This window comes from Apis mellifera, linkage group LG2 (assembly GCF_003254395.2).
Source record: "Apis mellifera strain DH4 linkage group LG2, Amel_HAv3.1, whole genome shotgun sequence".
Lineage (NCBI taxonomy): Eukaryota > Metazoa > Arthropoda > Insecta > Hymenoptera > Apidae > Apis > Apis mellifera.
The window spans coordinates 436,312-458,162 of record NC_037639.1 but is presented as its reverse complement, the minus strand read 5'-3'; the positions used below and the strand labels follow the sequence as shown (position 1 = coordinate 458,162).

Genomic DNA, 21,851 nt, shown 5'->3' with positions numbered 1-21,851 from the left:
TGACCTGAATTTGCCAAGAAAAATGCCAAGTTTAGAAATAGAATAATATTCCGTCGAAGATATTTTTTTTTCTCCTGTTTCTTCGAACATTTCGTTTCGATTAAATTTAATAAATAATAATTAATAATAATTTTTAATAATAATAATAATAATAAATAATAATTTTGCCTCGTTTGACAAAAGTGGTGTGGGAATTTACCTTGTCGAGTAAATTCCTTAAATTCCTCTTTCTCAACCATGTATTTATACATTTTTCGAGATGTTATCAAACTGTGAAAGCAATTTATTAAATTAATCAGACAAATGATGTTTTCGTCATTCAAAGAATCCCGAAGGATTTCGCAATTTAGGATTGGAAAAACGTGTTTTTCAAGTTGTATCCTGTTTTCTTTTTTCTTTTTTCTTTCTTTCTTTCTTTTTTTTTTTTAAACTTAATGTCAACCGCTGGATTCAGTAAATATTTCAATTTCCACTAAATCTAGGAACATATTTATATTTTTAAATTCTTTATTTAAAAAATAGTAAATTCGAATAACATGTTGATAATATTTTTATATCGATTATTTATTTTTATCCTTTTGTACAAAGCACGTTCTTTCCTTTGGAAATTATCAAAATATAAATTAACAAATTACGAGACAAAGAGTTTCGATATTTTTATTATCATTATCAAATGGAAAATAAATAAACTCACTAAATTTTTTCCCCACCAGACCACCAAGCTAGGGATATTCACCAGTATATATCGATTATTTATCAGATATTTTTATCCTTTTGTACAAAGCACGTTCTTTCCTTTGGAAATTATCAAAATATAAATTAACAAATTACGAGACAAAGATTTTCGATATTTTTATTATTATTATCAATATCAAACAGAAAATAAATAAACTCGCTAAATTTTTTTCTCACCAGACCACCAAGCTGGCGATATTCACCAGTATATATCGATTATTTATCAGATATTTTTATCCTTTTGTACAAAGCGCGTTCTTTCCTTTGGAAATTATTAAAATATAAATTAACAAATTACGAGACAAAGAGTTTCGATATTTTTATTATTATTATTATCAATATCAAACAGAAAATAAATAAACTCACTAAATTTACTAAACTTACTAGACTACCAAACTAGCGATATTCACCAGTATATATCGATTATTTATCAGATATTTTTATCCTTTTGTACAAAGCACGTTCTTTCCTTTGGAAATTATTAAAATATAAATTAACAAATTAATTATATATTAAATATAATATATTATTATATATATTAAATATATATAAATAATTTAACGAGACAAAGAGTTTCGATATTTTTATTATTATTATTATCAATATCAAACAGAAAATAAAACTCACTAAATTTTTTTCTCACCAGACCACCAAGCTAGTGATATTCACCAGTATATCGATTATTTATCAGATATTTTTATCCTTTTGTACAAAGCGCGTTCTTTCCTTTGAAAATTATTAAAATATAAATTAACAAATTAATTGTATATTAAATATAATATATTATTATATATATTAAATATATATAAATAATTTAACGAGACAAAGAGTTTCGATATTTTTATTATTATTATCAATATCAAACAGAAAATAAATAAACTCACTAAATTTACTAAACTTACTAGACCACCAAGCTAGTGATATTCAGTAAGAAAAGGATCGGATATTTAAGATCATTCCGGAGTAATCTGTCGGATCGCGAGGAAAACGAGGAAAATTAAGCGTGTCTCCTAAATGGGCCAATTTGTCTACAATTTCCCAACGGCGGCGATGAAACTGCCGCCTTCGTTATTAAGGTGAAGGCGTTATCCGCGTTATAATGCGTGAAAAGTGCGCGTTTATTATTATAATTCGTGGATTAAAAAGAGAGGAAATTGAATAAATTTTCTTTACGATATAAAGAAATGGATTGCTCAACGATTATTACAAGTACGAATAATTAAATTGCTCAACTTGATAAAATGTCAACTTGGAAAAATTTTATAATCGTATTAATCATCTTTAACGAGTTCTTTTCTTTTCTTTTCTCTCTGGAAAAGAAAAAAATTTCGTATTTTTAAAAAAAAAACGGAAAGAATTTCTATTTCTTTTTCGACAAAGGATAATTTATAAAAAGAATAGTAATATTATAGTAGAATAGTTATTTAAATGTGTCGCTCTTATATGAAACGTTAACCAGTTGGTGCAATTAATGTCGACTTGCATCACGTCGTTCAGATGCTTTTCAGAGGATTGTAGAACAAATTAAGATTAAGTTTTTCAAGATTATTTATAAAAGCTTACTCGACGCAATGAAATACAATAAATTTCATTACATATAAAAGTGAAAATGTTTCGTTCAGTTTTATTTTATTCTTATTCTTCATCGATTAATTTTAATTCTATCAATATTTTCTTCCTCTTATTCGATGCAATACATTTTTAAAAGAAAAATAACAATATAGAATCGCACAGCAATTGTAATAATTTTCTCTTTTTATGTACGACAAACATGGACGAGCGTCTAATCTTGATTATTAAGGAATAACGCATTAAAGGAAGCTGAAATTTGTTGGAGAGTAAATGTATTATTTTCGAAATAATTTATTTGAAAAAAAGTTTACAACCTTCCCCGTTGTAATCTTGCGTGATTAAATTGTCTAAAAATCCGGTTTCAATCAAACTTTAATTTTCCGCGTTCGCCACCAGACGATAATGTAATATTTTTACGAGTTGATTCATCAGCAGTGAATTTGAAATTATCGTCCAAATACGATAATTATCCGGTAAAATTGATTTTTGATCATCGACGTAAATATTCGAATATCTTCTTAATTTTAGTTCTTTAACGATCTTTCATTCGAATTTTCTTCGTCGAATAACATTTTAAGGGAATAATAAATTTTCCAAGCAAAATTGTATTCATTGCACGACAAGAAATTAGTAGATTATTCGTTGTAATATTCTATAATTTCAAATGTATGGAGTTAATCATATCATTTTTGAAAGTAATGTTGATCAATTAATTAAATCATACTCGATAAATGACGAGGAAGAGCAGTTTCTTTTATCGAATGATTCACCTTTCACTTCAAAAGATAATTCGCGCAAAGATATCGAGGAGATACTTGAAAAAATACACACGTTTCAATTTTCAATCTAATATTTTCCGCGTGAATACACATCTCCTATGGTATTAAATATCGTTATTAAGAATTAAGAAAAAAAATGTTGAATTTCATGTAATTCAATATCTGGGCGCAACGTTGCGTATCGACAGCTTATAAGAGATATCGTATTTTCGTTTAATTTATTTCTACAAATTTTATCTACAAATGAATGAATTTTAACACGTCAATAAGATAAAGCTGTTCCTTCTCTTTTCACGTTTAATCCAATCTTTTTCGAGTTTCCTTCTTCAATACACTTTGTTGAAAATTTCCAATTAAAAAAAATAGAAATTTTCTTTAAAGTAAGGATGCAAGTATCTCGATGCAATTCTGATCCAAGCCTCGTGAGAACAACGACACATTCGTCGATGAAAAAAGGAAGGAAAGAAAAATCCAAACGTTCCATATTAAATCTATCGAAAGGCACCTGTTGTTGTTGTTGTTGGTAACCTGGCCTCAAATTTCAAACAATACGAGCGAAGGAAGGAGTCAAAGTTCCTTGTAAATCTCTTCCCCTCCTCTGAAGAGCATAACCGGGGAGGGGGGGAAGAAAATCCAGAAGACGTGGAGCATCGATTACACGACGGTTAATCGTTAATTACAGCGATTGCCTGTACGAAAACAAGCTTGGGCCTTGCCTTGGCCTGGCCAGCCACGAGCTTAATAACAGGAATCGATCAAGAAATTTCAGACGGTGGCTGAACAAGGTTATTAACTATCGAGAGGTTATTCGATCGATCCGACACGCTACATTCCACGTGAATTTAACGGCTGCAACCCTCCCTCCGGGAGAGGGGTAATGGTAAACGTATCGTTGAATCGTTGGATTTTCGTCTTTCTACGCTTCATTGTTGCAAAACGGTTTTCTTCACGGTGAGAAAAGTTTGAACGAGTTTGGAGAAGGGAGAAGAAAAAGTAGTAATAAATAAATTCAAGTAAAATTTTAGAATCGAAGGTTTATTATATTTTATGAATAGCAGAATGTTATATATTATATATCGCGATAAGTAAATTCAAGAATCGTGTAATATGTATAAGAAATAAAAAGAATTAATAATCTAATAAAAGATAATCTAATAAAAATTGTGTAAAAATGTATAAGAAATAAAAAGAATTAATAATCTAATAAAAGATATTAAATACCGATTAAATTATTCGAAAATAAATACGTAAAATTTATTTAGAGAGAGTTATTTAAAATTGCATAATTTTCAAACAATACCAATGAATGTTATCTTATTATATCGTAACGTATCAAAGGAGTTTAAAAAAGATATTTTATTTCGCTATTTTATTTTCTTCTTTTAAAATTATTCGCGAATCACGAAAAAAATTAAATTTCGTTCATAAAAATAAAATTTTTCTCTCTCTCTCTCTCTCTCTCTATACTACTATACTCGTACTATTGTATCTATCTATTTACCGACGCGGTCGTAAAACACGGTCGAACCTTCTCGTAACTAGAACCGAGAATCCATTTCACGAGCGTAAAAATCTATTTCGGTATCGAAATGGACGTTAACGCGAAGAGTTAGAACGGAACGAGTTAAGGGAACAGGATGCGTGGCGATCGCGTCTAAAACAGGATCCGCTTCGGCTTGGACGGATTATTGGGTCGAGTGATCGCGTATGTATATATCCACGAATATAGAGCGAGAAGAGGTCGTTAAAGTTGCATACTTCCATACCGACTCGTTCTCGCCTTCGTGCCGACCGATTGCTGCCTTTCAATTATTCCGTTATTTTCAAGAAGTCACGAAGAAGAACGGCGTGCTCGAGTAGAGCAAGTTACGGCACGATTCCTCTCGAGATTCTTCTTCTTCTTCTTCTTCTTCTTCTTCTTTTCTTCCTTCTTCTTCTTCTTCTTCTTCTTCGGTTCTCGAGAATTCAATGGACGATGGTTCAGGTCCTCGATACGACACCGGGTTGCCACCTTTCCGGGGTAAGAGAGGGGGGGAACGGGACGGAAGGCGGACAAAACGGAAGTGGGGGGAAACTGTCATCGCGGAAAAGAGACGAGACGGTGTTCGACGCAGCATCGAACGAATGCACTCGAAACTCATTACCGCGATAAATGCCGTAAAAATTCTCTCCCTCGATTAAGTCGACTTCTCGACGCGATGACATTATCGCGAACGACATTTCAACTTTTCTTTCGTAACGATCGAAACGCGAGAAAATGTATCTTTCGTTACATCTCTTGTTTCGAATTTGGAATTTTAAACATTTAAAGGATGATTATTCGGATGAAAGAGAAAAATGTAAATGAATATCGATAAAAATCGGAGAAGAAGTAATAGCTTGTAGGAAACGAAAAATTCTCTTTAATTAGTGGAATAGGAGATTTTTATCTAATCGTATACAAACATTTTAAATAAAATAATTAGTAATTTTCATATTCATATTTCACGTGTCTCGACGTGTATCCAATACCATTCCAGAATTTTTGAAATGTGAGAAAATAAAAGAGAAAGACGATAAAAAGAGATAATTTTTTTTATTTGCATTTAATATCGTCAAGACGAGGAAAAGAAATGCATCGTTTTTCTTACGTGGAATATTTTTTGCGGAAAATTTTTCACAAATTTGAGAGAATTTCTTATTAGATATTTTTATTTTTTATAAACGAATGAGAATGCGTAAAACATTTGTTCACATTTCACAATGGAAAATGTAAAACTAACGTATTGATTTCATTTAAAAGGTGACTATACCTTATATTCTAACCTAGATAACTTGTAAACCATTGTTAATGCTTGATGTAGATGGGAAGAATATTTGAAAAAATTTTTCTTTCAATTTTTTTTAAATCTTACTTTCAATTATTCCAATCCAATTTGAAAAAATTCACCTTTTCTTTCAATCTTTTTAAATCTTACTTTCAATTATTCCAATCGATTAATTTTAAAAACAAATCTCATTCGAAGATATGAAATATTCTTCGTACAAAGTTTATTCATTTTAAACAATCAAATTAACTCAAGTGATTACATGTTTTTCAAAAAAGAATTATATTTCTGTCTCTCTTTATTCCAATAATAATAATATAATATAGAGTTCCATTTATTCTTGTGTCATAAAATATTAAATAAAAAAAAGTTTGATTCAATTAATTTTTATATTTCATGCATAAAAAGAATTGCAAGTATTTTGAAACAAAAATATAAGATAATATATGCATCTTTTTATGTGTGTATGTGATAACAATAATGATAAATTTATTGGAAAAAATTTTTAATCTATGTTAATTATAAGTAAATTAACTTGTACATATATACATAATAATAGATATATTACTTATTATTACATATATTATTTTTAAAAAATTCTTCCACACACTCTATATAAACCTATATAACCTATATAAACCTATACCTCACTATATAAACCTGGTATATCACACTGTATTGGGTTAATAATCCACTTGGACGATCCTATATGTTTCAAGAAATTGTACATTTTCGATCGAGAAGCGATTGGTCGAATAATCGTGTATTCGTTTCAGAGTGCAACTGCAATCTCCACGCGAGAAAGTGCAGATTCAACATGGAACTGTACAAGCTGTCGGGACGCGTCAGCGGAGGCGTTTGTCTGCAGTGCCGGCATTTTACGGCAGGAAGACACTGTCACTATTGTCGGGAAGGTTACTACAGGGATCCGGCCAGACCGATCCAACATCGCAAGGCCTGCAAACGTAAGTGCTCCTCGACAGCCATTAATCACTGCTAATTTACAATAGCCTGTTCCCATTGATCTATCAATCGGCCGTTCCAATCCGTTTGCACGTACTTAACATCACGTTCGTTCATCGTAGATTGCAAGAATATTGAATATCGCGATGGAGATCGATTACAAATATTTCTTATTATATCCTATATATCAATCTTTCGATTTTTTTCCTTTCTTTTTAATTTTAAATTTTTTAAATTTTCATTAACATTGCACTTATTGTAAAAATATTTTCTAGATATAAAAAGAATAGATATAGATTGAAACATTCGAATAACCTCAATTTTCTTATCCACACGAATGATTATCGAGCAATTCATCCCTTCGAATTGCGAAATTCAACCCTCCGAGTTTCGTCTCAGTGACGGGATTCGGTTATTACGCCGTTATTGCCATTAATTTCGTCCGTTTCCCCGTAACAAAGTGGCTACCAATCGAGCGCTAACCAATCTCGAAACGTTCAATTTATGTCGGTTATGTCGGAATAAAACCGCGGGGATAACGATCTCGACGCGAGAAAACGCTGCATTCACGGCCCGTCCGTACGATACGTACATTCCACTCGTGCGACGGTAACACATTAGACTCGTTTCCTAGTTCTTTCTGGTTATTAAATTAATTCTACGCTCATTTTCGATGGCTCGTTATTAATTGAATAAATATATTTCTACGCGTGTTTGTATATTTTACGACATTCTTTGAAATTCATTCTTGAAATTTTTTTGTACGAGAAGAATTGTTCGAAAATTAATCAGTTTGTTGGATATCTCATTTTTTCCCCCCCCTAATTCGACGATTATTAAATAAGAGAGATTTTTAATGATCGTTTAAAATGATAAGAAATTAAATATAAAAGAAATGTTTGAAATATTATAATTAATATCTCTTGTAATTAATGAAATTTTTAACGATTACTTATAGATTGTATTATGGATAATATATACTTTACGAGTATATACAAGATTTACGAATCAATTAGCGAACGTTAAAAACGAAATAATTCAAAAATTTTTTTTTTTAATTTGTAAGAAAAGCAATAATAAAAATATTAGTATATAATAAAAACAAGTTTATTGCTTGGATGCGAAAGTAATGACACGCTTGATTTGCCGAATAAAATTTTTAATATCGTTAAACGAGTTTCTGAAACGTGATAAAAAATATTTGAATCAATCGAGTTTTTCTTTCGTATAACGCAACGTCACGATTCGATAAAAAAAATTCATAATTTTCGCGAATATTTTTATAATTTCGAAGAAATTCGTGATTAAAGAAATTACGTTTAAATACGCGCGAGAAAATCTTCCGTGAAAATTCTTCCGTGATAAAAGTGCGGTGAAAATTTTTTCGCGGTTACGATCGAGCGTAGCACATTTACTGCTGCGTTGTCACTGTTCGGCACTTCTCGCATTCCATTAACATTATAAAATTTAACGAACCTTTAAACCAGTTACCGGCACGTTAATTACCAGCGTGAAAAGAGGGTTAGTTCTCGTTGTTTCACGGTGGATTTAATTCGCGCCCGAGGTTACGGTTTCACGGTTAAGGGAAATGAAAACGACGCTGGCCTGCCCTTTCTCCAGTGTGGCCAGCGTCCCACGCAACACGGCAAGTCGATGGTGGCGACTTCTACGCTCTAGCGACTAATTTATGAAACTTCTACTATATCCTAAGACGACTTTAAATCTTCTTTTCGTGCTCGCTGCGAGTGTCGTGTCTCGTTGTTATCTTAACGGCTGCCACGGCTGCTAACGAGAATACAGACTGTTCGTTATCTCGGCGGTGAGAGCACGCGCAAGCACGACACTTGTGTTTTATACGACCGAGCCAGAGACAGTGCGAATCGAACGCAGGGAGGCATCTGAAACGAGCGAATTGTGAGGTTAGAAAATTGGTAATTATTCGACTCGTGGAACGAAATGAAGTTCGATCGAGAGGAGAAGAGCCTTCTTGCTTAATGTGCTTCTTTCTTAAAGAAAAAAAGAATGTCCAATATGGTGGGTAGATCAATCAAAGAAAATTAAAATTTTATATTCGCGAATTTTAGTTTTTCAACTCGTTATAGTATAATTTCTTCTTTCTGGCGGAAATGTTTTTTTGATACAAATGTATATTTTGATCGATATATTGTGTATTTTTAGTTTTCGAAAAGATATTTAAAATAAAAATAAAACGTTGCTACGTAGAATTTCTGTTATATATCCGCGGTTGCATGCGTACAAGTATGCGACCGCCACTTATCCTCTGTTAATGTACATATGGCCATATAGCGGGCAACTAAGGCATATAACGGGTGAGTTTGTTAAAAATTTATTTGTTCGTTTCAAATCTATGAATTTGAACATTGGATTATATATTTGTAACGCGTTTGTACATTTGTAGGGACAATAAATGAGTGATGGTCACAGCCACGGACGTGTATATGTAAGAGAAATTTTGGTAATATTTTTTTTTGCAAATATTTCAAAAAGTAACATATATATAAAAAAACTAAATGGTAATTGTTTCCAATCAAGAAGAGCGATTATCATTCACGAGGTAATATATAATTATTTATAAACAAATTAATGAAAAGAAATAAAATCTATATATAAAATAAATGAATTAATCGAGTTAATCTCTTGAATTATATGCTTGCCTTTTAAACTATTACCTACAAAAGAAAGTTATGACTGTTTAAACGTGCTATACGTATACGTAAGTGTACATATTTGTCAAGGAAAGAATGGATGGGAATATAAAAAAGGTACACGCGAATGTCTTGTGTTATGCTAAATTGAAACAGTAGAAAGGTGAATTGTCGCCAAGAAAAAGGATAAAGGAACGACAATTTGTACATGTGTTGTACAGATAAAGAAACGTGTGTTTAGAATGCTTTAGAGAGAACTCGTATGGAAATAAATTAAACATTTCTTGCCAATATCTTGGCAAGAATCCAAACCAATTAATAACTCGTAAATAACTAATAACGAATTAAAAATGCGAATATATTTAAGATTATTTTTGCCGTGTTGTCTAGTTTAATAAATTTTTTAAATTATTCTTGATTGAATGTATTCTATAATTAATTTTAAAACAGTATCATATTTTCAGAATAGTTAATTGTTAGCAAAAGTCGACAAACTTCATAACTTGAAAGAACAATGAAAGAAACAACAAAGAATTCTGTTTCCTCTGCAATTGAATAGAAAATTTAAAGATACTCTCAAATGGGACACGAGGCTTGTAAAGGATGCGAAATTTTTTGAATTAAACAAGTATATTAATAAACAAAAATTTTCAAAAGGAATCCTTGAAAATTTTATTTTCAAATGTATTATTATATTAAATTATTTCAAATTTCATAAATTTAAAATAATCATGTGAAATTAACAGTTTGTACTTTTATCATCGTATATAAAATATTTTCAAAGATATTTTCTGATAATCAAACTCAATATCAAGAAATAATTCGTTATTTGAATTTGCTATTTTTTACACAATTAAAATTTTCCCAAAAGAAATAATTTCATTACTGTTAATTTACAAAAGACACATCTAATTTGTATGTGCTATACAAATGTGAAACATATTTTTTGATAAAAATTTTTCAATTTTGTTGTAAAATATTTAATTTATCTTAATCCAACTTGCGTAAGAATTCTCAAACACGACAGAATCAACGGTTAAATCTTATTTTGGGCAAAAGATAAGGGAAACAACGTTTCCCAGAAAAGGAGAAATAAATAGGAGGAATAAGACTGGCACTTAAAGACGCAAACGAGCGGCCTCTCTCCCGTAGAATGTATTTTAAAAGAGGGGAAAAATGAAGTGCAGTCAAGAGGGGATGCATCCTCGGAAGCGTTCGCCCCCTTTTGCTCCACGTGCTCCGTGGCGTCGCGTCGCAACGTAACATCGAGTACTCGTGCCATTTCCACGGTTAGTGAACTCCGAATGGCTCCCCGAACGGCGAGCCCTCTCAATTTTTGCGCTCGTAGTTTCCAGCGCATGGAAAACGGCTCTGTCAGGTCGGGGCAACTGGCTCGTTTCGAGATTTTCACCGACCACGAGCGCCCTCTTGCTTTCTCTCTTTCGCTTTTCGACCTTCTCTCCCCTCCATCGCGCGTTTCTTTCTCTCTCTCTCTCTCTGTCCCTTCCACCCAGACACGCGGCGAATTGGCCAAGAAATTTGTTGCCTCGTCAACGAATTAACAGCCGTGTCTAATGTCGTTGCGAGGTGACCCGTGGATACTTGCCCACCTTTCGTACACAAAATCTTTTTGAAATTGCTAAATTGCCCAAACGTATCGCTTTGATTTTGATGAACGATTTTTTATTACTTTTTTGGTTATGTTCAAAATAGGATTGGAATGTTAATGAAGATATTTATTATTTGATTTTGTTATAAAAGATTAAAAGTGTGATGGAATTTCTATTCTCCAAAATTAAATTTTTAGTTTTATACGACTGACAAATCGATTGTTTAAAAATAATTTATTTCTTGGATGAAAATTTATTTGTTATTTTTATTTCAAAGAAAAATTTCCTTATTTTTAATTAATATATTTTTATAATACGATTATTTGTATTATTGCTTTTAATTTCATTATTTTTTCAAATCTTTTTAATTAAGTATATATAAAGTCCACATTTGTTTCTTTATATAAAAAATAAAAAAATTAAAAATATGTCGTTTCACGATGTTATCCCATGCTTGTAAATAACATTTTTCAATTTCTTTTTCATTTCTATTATTTGTGTCGAGATATTGATACGAGATGTTACATTTTTTTTCCCTCTTGATCGATCATTTAAAACTTGATCTTTAACCCTATCGTTTAGTTGTTAGGTACACTTATGCTGTTTAACCTATCATTCATTTGATTATTGATTATTGATGTGACCTATTATTTCTATTTGATCCATTATAACTGACAACAACATGTAAGATATAAACAAATTTGAACTGTGTTACGATAGAAATAATTTAATTATTTATACCCAGAAAATTCGAATGATTATAGAATCGTCGATCATTATCTACATTCTATATAAAAACAAAATTAATATTTTCGTTTATGCGCAAATCTTTCATTTTTGAAATATTTTCAAATTCTATCTAGATGGAATGAGAAAAGAATATTTAAAAATCCGAATGAAATTCAATTCTAAATTCATATTTATAATTTTATTGCAACAAAAAGAAAATCATATAAATTTATTTATTACATTCAAAATTATCAAATAAACTTTAATCAACCCTGATACAAAAGGTACAAAAATTAATTCTAATTCTTTTTTTTAAACTTTTAAATACCATAAATTTATAACTCAAATAAATTAATTTAAATATAAAATCTTAAAAAGTTTACTACGTTACCACTTATCTCTAACTTTAAATGAAATTGAAATTACAAAAGTTTACACCGAAAAAAGAAGAAACGTGAAGAATTAAATTGCAACTAGACAAAAATTGTAAATAGTTTTTTCATTCTTCTTTTCTTTTTTTTTTTAGTTTCGATATCGCTCGCTGCCGAATTGTTATGCTTCTCGTGAAGCACCCTATATGCGCACACAGTGGCTGGTAATATTAGAGGCTTCCCCTGTTTGTATAGCGCGCGTGGCCATAGCGGAACGATACGTTTCAACTGTATCCTACCCCGAAAGCTCCAGCCTGTGTTTACTTTAACCCCGGTGACACCCTCCAGCAAGGGTTGCTCCTCAAACAGAATCGGTCACCGAGACATTCGTGGCCTCCCTTCGGGCAACCTTACCGGCCCTTTCTACTTTGTCGAGTCGCCGAATAGTCGTTCGAAATTTCCACTATCAGTTTTTTTTTCCTTTTAAAAAATATCGTATTCGAAACAAAAGGGGAAAACGACGGGTCGAGAGAACGGATTTTTCGCAGTGCTTGAATGGAAACACATTGTGCGATAAACTTGAATTAAAAGATAGAGAAGAAAATTTTATAAAGAAATTATATTCATCTTATTTATCTCTTTATTACGAAATTGAAAAATTCCAAGTTCAACGGGTGTCTCTATAAATTTTTAAATTATCCTATTCTCGATCTGTAGCATCGCAACTTGTTGCAATCCTTGAACCGTCGTTACCAGTATCGAGCGAAGAAGAGCGTTTATCGATCGAGCGGATGTTTATTATACCGCGAGATGACGAAATTTTCCTTGGACTTTGATCGAAACGAAATGGGGGAATATCTGGGTATTTTTCTATCTTCCAAGCTTCTCGCGATGGGTCTGTTTAGCAGGCTGTGAAAACCGCTGTACACGGGCGGAAAGATATAGCGGTGTACACGACGTGTACAGTAGTCGGGAAGGTGCTTGAACCCGATACCAAGTGCAAAGCTTTCCTCGGCACACGTTAGCATATTCATTATCCACCACTTAGCCGGGTCTTAAACCAAGCGGTGCTTGTGGTGGGATCAGCACTATTAGTCTCTCACGCCCCCTCTCCCTCTCCCCTATTGACTCCCTTTGCATCTTCCCCCCCCCCCCTCACCCCTCCTCTGTCCTTCACCGCCTTTTGCTATCATTTCCTTCTTCTTCCCCTCCGCTTCCACACGCACACCAACCAACCCCTTTCTTTTCTTCTCAATGCGATACTCGCTTGCTTCGCACTCCGCGTTTCCTCACCTTCGATATTTTGTCCGTTTCCTTCTTCTTCTCCTCTCTTTTTCGTCAGCCCTTCCTTTTCTTCATTTATTTTTCGTTTTTTTATTCTTCCTCTTTTTTATCACGAATGATATTTTATTTTGTCGTCGTATGTGATTTAGGCAAGTGAAGTTTGAGAGTAATTTGATCGAGAAATATTTCGACTAATGATTTTTGGACATTTTGTTTGTTGATAATTAATTTAATTTTTAAAGGAATGTTATCTAAATGCCAAGTAGCAAATGTTATTTAAAAGCTTGCCTAAGTAGTTATCCTCTGCATCATTTTATTTCGAAATTGTTTCGGTGTTATTTTAAAATACAATATTTGAATTGTAAATTCTCCTATCACTAACGATGGGAAGGGATTTTACAAGATTCTTCTGACACAAATTTTATGCAAAGGATGTTCTCGTGCAAAAAACATAACACGTTCGATGTGGTGCACCTGAAACGCTCGTAAAATTCTTATGCTTATGTTTTAAAATTCATGCACGAATTATTAAGTACCAGATTTAATGTAAAAGATAAAATTGAGTTTTGAAGATTTCTTATTATCTTATAAAAATTCATGTAGAAAATAATTGTTTTGTCGAGTGTAAAGATGAAAAAAATTTGGTTATTTTTTTATTTCTGAGTATTTGAGATGAGTTTTATTTAGATGTAAGTAAATTTGAACTTGTACATACTACATCTACTTTGAATCACTCGAAATTGCAAAATTATATTGTACATGATATAAAATTTATATAAAATTTGAAATAAAATAAGTTTATGTTTCTATTTGTAAAAGTTTTAATTGCCAGAAGAAAATAAATAAAATTATACTATATTATACTATATTATATTATATTCAGGTTAGATTAGGTTAAGTTAGGTTAGCTAAAATTGTAATTAGAGTTGTAATTAAAGTTGTAACAGTTTTAATTGCCAGAAGAAAATAAATAAAATTGTACTATATTATACTATGTATTATATTATATTATATTCAGGTTAGGTTAGGTTAGATTAGGTAAAGTTGTAAAAGTTTTAATTGCCAGAAGAAAATAAATAAAATTATACTATATTATATTATATTATATTATATTATATTAATATATTATACTATATTATATTCAGATTAGGTTAGGTTAGATTAGGTAAAATTATATTTAGGTTAAGTTGTAAAAGTTTTAATTACCAGAAGAAAATAAATAAAATTATACTATATTATACTATATTATATTATATTCAGATTCGGTTAAATTAGGTTAGATAAAGTTGTAAAAGTTTTAATTGTCAGAAGAAAATAAATAAAATTATACTATATTATATTATACTTATATTATTGCATAGATCATTGAAATGTTTTCACATGTCATTTTTATGAAAAAAAAAAAAGTTAATTTATACAAAGGTCATGTCGAATCGATATTCTAATATTGTATATATTTTAAAGTTCCAGAGATGAAAACAAAGATAAAAATTGATGTAATAAAAATAAATATATTTGAAATATTTATTTATATAACTTGTAAGCAATTTAAATTTGCATTGGATGAAACTCATTCTGTTTCTTGCTTCGTCCAACTACAATTATTTGTATTGTACAATTCTTCAAAGATTATGCTATAAATATTTCTACTTAACCTAACCTAACTTGAATATAATATAATATAATATAATATAGTATAATATAGTATAATTTTATTTATTTTCTTCTGGCAATTAAAACTTTTATAATTTTACCTAATTACAACTTTATCTAACCTAACCTAACCTAACCTGAATATAATATAATATAATATAGTATAATGTAATATAATTTTATTTATTTTCTTCTGGCAAATTAAAACTTTTATAACTTTACCTAATTACAACTTTACCTAACCTAATCTAACCTAACCTAACCTGAATATAATATAAAATAGTTGGTACAATTAAATTAAATTAAGTACATTAACAATGATGATCAAACATATGTAGAGATATTATACATTTTTCTTTTTATAACAAATGTAATTTAATAACTTACTTGCATAAATTTCTATTTATTAAGACACGAGCCAATCACTTACTGAAAAACTGATCATTAACCAATTAAATGATTAGATATACAAGATAATGTGTAGCCAATTTACAAGAATTTGCAAAGAATAATAAATTGACAAGTATGTAACCAATTTCTTAAAATTTCTTAATACTTATTAAAAAAAAATTGTAAATGATTAGACACAAAATTAACCATATTATTATTATTACTAATTAAACAAAAACAAGCATCCTGACAATATTGTAAATTATTATTCATTGTTGAGAATGGCAAAAATACTTTGATACTTTTACTTTTTAAAGTTTAAAAATTTTCTAATTTTATTAATAACGTACAATACACGTACAGTTTTTCCCAATTTTCTTTCTACAAATATCTATCAATTCATTTCTTCCTGCGGAAACAGGAGCAAACCGTGCAGTGTGATCGATCGTCTAGACGGGATAAAACGAGACAAAGAAATCAAGTGCACTCGAATCCGACAGCCCTCGTTACCCTTTGTTCAGATAAATATACACGATACGCATGTAATTACGCGCGAGCATCCAATTTCGTTTGCGCCTTGTTAAAACGATTCGATTCCCTTTGCCACCCAATATTTCAATCGTTTCCTCCGTTCAAGATTAAAATGAATCGTGTTTATGCAACACATTAATCGTAAACGAGTTTCATCCTTGCCTAAAATATCCGGTTGGTTCATTATCGATATGCGGAATTAACCTCTTGTTTGCATTGTGCTCGTACAACGAGAATCGATAGAAATTTCAGAAGCATGCGATTTTCTGTCTAGGAAATCTATGATTATGTGAAATAATTGTTATGTTGAATGACATATTGAGTATAATTAAATTTTTATTCTAATATTACTAGGATACTAACACTATTTATTTATATAATAAATCTAGTGATATTAATATCACTAGATTTTGAATCTGTTATTTTATATATTAATGTTTGAATGAGTATAATTAAATTTTTATTCTAATATTACTAGATTTTGAATTTGTTATTTTATATATTAATGTTTGAATTAAAAATTAATTTTTAACAAAAAGAAAATCAATTTAAGCTGATTTAATTTAATAACTTGTATTAATATTAGAATAATTATACTGTTTAATTGTACAATATACAAGTTTAATTCCAGATTATTCTATTATTCTATTTTATTTAATAATATTTATTGAAATATATACCGTTGCTTTATTTTCTTTCTCATTCGAAATAAAATCGATTAATCAAACATAGGACATGTTCAAACTGTATTTGAAAGAGAAAAGTTTTCAAAGCAATCGATCAAACTGTTGAAAAGCACTTGGCAGTTTTTTCAATGTTTTTTCAATTTGAACATTTGACGCTTGAAACATTGCAAGGTGATCTATTATTAAATCTATCCAATAACAGAAACAAAAATTTATACAATTTAGAAGAAGAATTTAATTGTTTTGTCCTTTTATTCTCTTAATTATTCTCCAAATAAAACATTTTATAAAGAAAATATAATAATTAAAGTATATATAAATCAAGTATTAAATTGTTTAATAAAGTAACATAAAAAAATAAAAATTGACAAAATCTAGTATTCTAGTATTTTATACATTTCATATAATAATTCCTGAAAATTTATTTTATGACCTAATATCATAAATATTATTATATATTGTTATATTTAAAAAGTTTGATCTAAAACAAATTGTTTTTATTTACAAATAAATATAGAATTCTTTGAAAGAATTGCACATGTATTTTCAAGATTATTTTTTGAAATTATAATATGCTGTTGTTATTATTTATAACATATATAACGAAAAATGTGTTTATTACTACTATTATCGATATATATCAGCATATATTTTTTAATATGCTATTCGCGGAATAATTTGCATAATATCGAATTTGCTTTTGATAATTCGTTACAAGCTCGAAACGAATGGAGGAGCTATTAAGCAAAGTCGGTTCTGGTAAATGTTTGTACAAATTATGCGGGAAGATAGCATTTTCAAAGGTATAGCAGACTGCCTGCAAAGGATTTAGCTAATCAGATTGAACCAATTATCCAATCTCGACAGGGGGCTTGAAACTACGCCTGCTGAATACAAAATTTCGCATAATCGCGATCTAGAAAAAAATTTCCAAGTGCCTCCATAAACTTATTTATATGAATTAAATAAAATTATTAATCTAATTTCAGATAAATCATTTTTAGCTCAAATTTTCCCTCCTTTATGAGATTAAATTTGAATTAAATTTTTTGAATTAAATCTTGTTTTAGGATTATATTTATTTTTAATTTATATATACATCTGATAAATATCAAATTAAAAATGTTATCGCATAAAAAATGTAATTTTTTATAACTGCATTTATAAATATTAGAACTTTATGTCCAACAATAAAGATATTTATTTTATTGTGTCTTTGAATAGTCCATTATCGTTTCTTGTAATAAAAAATATATAAAAAAACATCAAATGTATACACAAATATGTAAACACGTGAAAGAGAATAGAAGAAAAAAGGTAAAATTAATTATACTTTTGTATATGTAATTATTTATTTTATCATTAGATGATTTAATTTTTCCAAAACGATTACAAATTATTATAGATAAAATCTTTCGAATGAAAATTTAAAAAACACTAATTCATCAATGTGACCCACAACAGGATAGTCTGTTATTAAGTTATTATTATATAAAATTATATAAAATTAAAATTGATATTACCAGTCCAATTACACCACCTAATTTATTAGGAATTGCACGTAAAATTGAGTATGCAAATAAAAAATATCATTTATATATTTATTGGATTTGCAATTTTAAAATTATCTGGATCTCCTAAATGATAAGGAAATTGAAAATTAATAAATATAAAAATAGAATAATATAAAATTCTAAAAGATCTTTAATTGAAAAATAGGGATGAAATGAAATTTTATAGTTATTAAAATTTGATCCTAGAGGATTTGATGATCCTGTTAAATGTAGAGCAAATAGATGAAGAATTGCTATGAATAGAATTACTAATAGTAAAATAAAATGTAAGGAAAGTAGCATTATTAATTGAAAATCCTCCTCAGATTCATAAAACAATTGCATCACCAACATAGGGAATTGCTGTTGCTCCTCAATATGATAAAACATCCTATAAATGCAGCTGCTATAGACATTAAAAGAATAATAATTCCAATACCTCAAACTCTATAATTAATTTATATGAACAATAAAATATATTTCGTCTAATGTGAATATATATAACTAAGAAGTAAGTCTGTCAAATTCCAAGTATTCTCTTATTTTATCTTCTCCTTAGAAATCAATTTTTCTTTTCTATAAGCCTTCGAGATCACAGTTTCCAACTGTGTTTCCAATTTTTCGCTTTTCTGACAGGTGGAATTAATTATAAACAATGGTACCCAGAAGATCGTAGATAAAAAAGGCGTGTGCAAGTACTCGAAAGATTAATAGAAAGCCAGGGAAACGCTCAATAACATTCTATTTAATCACGGTAATGTAATCCTATCTATCACGTTCCTTTAAATCTTAAATTTAAACGTAACTACACCTTTCACCTTGGTTTCTTTTCTAACGCAACGATCGACCGATTGCGCAACCCAAGGAGGTTAACTCCAAGAAGAAAAAAGAAAAAGAAAGAAGCACAGAAAGAAGAAGAAGGAAGGAGAGAAATCGGGAGAGCGAGTGTACATACGCTTTATACACCTGGCAACAAGACATTCGGCCGGATGTAACCTTCGCGGTGTGTAACATTGGCAAAAGGAAGATAAAATCATAGAGAGGACGTGCAAAGGGCCGAGAAAAAGAAGAGAAAGGTAGCGAGATACAAGGGGAGTAAGGAGTACAGAGTACTCCTGCAGCCAAGGTGCAACTCGCAGACTCACCTTTGTTTGAACACGCAGGACTCTTGTTTCTCTCCGTCTCTCTTCCTCCACCTTTCCATTCCTCCCTAACTGGCCGCATGCTTCTCGCGATGCGCGCGCGCGCGCGCGTGTTTACGCGCCTACCCCGAGGGTTACGCGCGATTTATGCGTGCGCGTGTGTACACGATGAAATTTATACACGCGGTGCACACCCGGTGTGTCAGAGATACACTTCTCTATCTCTGAAAACCGTCTCTCCTCGACTACCGCCCAAGTGCCGCCGCGCCGACTATTTTCGTCCTCAAAAAGAAAATCTTTGAGGTTAAGACGTCTTCAACCACCGGCTAATACGCAGACAGCGATTTACCGGCGGTTCGCTTTCAATATTCATATCTTGGTTCCAATAGAATGGTGGTTTAGGAAGAATTTGTCCTAGAAAGAGAAAGAGAAATGTTATTGAGTAAATATTTAAAAATATTAAATTCTGTTTTTTCATTAATATATATCTTTATGTATTGTGGATATCCGATACGAATACTTTTGGAACCAACTGTATTCGCAACACGAATCTCACCTGCACGGTTTAAATTGAACTTGAAACCTTGGAGATGTTGATGTTTGATAAACGAAGCTGTCTGATAAACACGGTGAAAAATTTGATTACGAGTCAACTCTGGTTTCGAGATTCGCAATTTCCATATTGTCTATTCATCGTGGAATGGAATCATGTTTTTAAACGCTAACGTGAAATGACGTTATATGTAAAACAATAGGAAGGTGTGTATATATATTTCCATCTTTTTTTAATATATAGGTTAATTGTGACGTTATAGTAATTTGAAATCTAAAGTTTAATACACGGACAATATACGTATTTTGAATAATAAAATAAGATTTAAAGCAAACGTAGAAAGGCAAAATTGTATGTTTGTTTATATTATCTTTTGTGTGTATGTTATTTTATTTGGAATTTAAACGTCACGTTTAATTTAGGTTAAGATTTTTCAAACATATCTCAAACTTTACTCATTTATAAATATAATATACGGTATAGAAAATATTTTTGTTCATTTATTTGTATATATACGGAATAAAGTTTTTTTAGAAATTGTTATTATACGAATTCGTCATTTATTCAACAAATTAACGTTATAATAATAAATTACTAGGAAATAATTTCAACTATTTACCCAACGTTTTCCATTTACTAAGCAGTATATAAGCTCCTCTTCCATAAAGCTCGAGCTATCAGTGTCGACATTTCGAAACGCGTTATAGGTTAGGCGACACATTGGATATTTCTCTCGTGATGCGTTCAACGTTTGTTCGTATCTTGCTAACTCGACAGCACTTGGTCGACCTATACAGCCACTTCTACTCGTCGTTAACACCTCGCAAAGAAAAAAAAAACAGCAAAATCGCTGTAGAACAGTACGTAGAAGAGTCGCGCAATTTCGCGATCGTTTACGTATCCTCCTTCCCTTCCCTTCTTTCGCCGTCTATCTCCATCCGTCTATCTCTTTCCCTCAACCTTTCCTCCGACTCGGTAATCTTTCGTCCGTCTCCGTTCCTCGTATTCTCCACCTTTTCTCCCGCTCTCTGGACGATGGCGCTGGTGTGCGCAACGTCGCTGTACGAGGATGCACTTACGCGATGCAGGTACGCGTAATTGCGCGCATAATTTAAGGGCGCGCCACGGCACGAATATATGACCCATGGTGAAACGCAGCCACAAACCTTAGAATACACCATACGTCCGGCTAAAGGGGGGTCAAGAAATGCGGCTCTCCGAGTGAAACCGGCACTTTAAGAAAACCGATCCGTCGTCCATTCATCGAGAAAAGATTAAATTGATAGCCCGCCACCACGCGAGCATCTGACGAAGCTCCGTGCGCCGCGTTCGCTCCGTTGGGTGAAAAAGAAAAGAAAAAAAAAAATTCCTCCTCTGAAATGTTAATGACAACCACCGTTGCCCCGTCGAGTCTTTTTTTTTTTTTTTTCTCTCTCTCCTTCGTTCAACCACTTTATCAGATCGTGTCGTCGGTCTGACCGTGTTCGAGGAACGTATGTCGACGATTTTCCGATTTCGCGCGCGGAGGAGATAAAGTCTGCGCGTGATTACAGAGTATGTCGTGCGCTCGCAAGAGTGTTGCATAGCTCTGAGTTACGATGGAAAGGGGAATGTTATTTTCTGGGAAGAGGAGAGAGAAATATCGATGTTGCATTTGCTGTATAGAATTTATATCTTTTTTTGACTCGTTCTTTCGATATTTAATCATTTTTTATTTAATTTTTCTTCCTCTTTTATTAAAAAAAAAGGAATAATTAATTAACGAAAGTAAAGCAGAAGATTATTTCAGCGTGAAATAATTTTCTAATTTTTTTGAAATTTTAATCG

The 21,851-nt window shown here is 31.0% G+C and overlaps 1 protein-coding gene and 2 long non-coding RNA genes across 4 annotated transcripts in view; 2 read left to right on the top strand and 1 right to left on the bottom strand.

The window, feature by feature from the left end:
• Positions 1–21,851, top strand: part of LOC724319 (netrin-A-like) — a 172,920-nt gene that overhangs the window by 95,813 nt on the left and 55,256 nt on the right. Inside the window, exon 2 of the mRNA XM_026439195.1 lies at positions 6,670–6,858. Within this exon, the coding sequence (XP_026294980.1) occupies positions 6,670–6,858 (189 nt within the window). The remainder of the gene's footprint in view (positions 1–6,669; positions 6,859–21,851) is intronic.
• Positions 7,768–21,446, bottom strand: LOC100577437. The gene is made up of 3 exons (XR_003304206.1): positions 20,644–21,446; positions 19,475–19,885; positions 7,768–8,754 (listed from the first exon to the last, which is right to left on the bottom strand). It is a non-coding gene; the product is annotated as an uncharacterized LOC100577437 (long non-coding RNA).
• Positions 8,572–10,001, top strand: LOC100577474. 2 transcript variants are annotated; one of them, XR_119732.4, is made up of 4 exons: positions 8,572–8,890; positions 9,035–9,186; positions 9,276–9,431; positions 9,987–10,001. It is a non-coding gene; the product is annotated as an uncharacterized LOC100577474 (long non-coding RNA). The 2 variants fall into 2 exon arrangements; XR_001702257.2 differs by lacking the exon at positions 9,987–10,001 and having other exon boundaries at positions 9,276–9,497.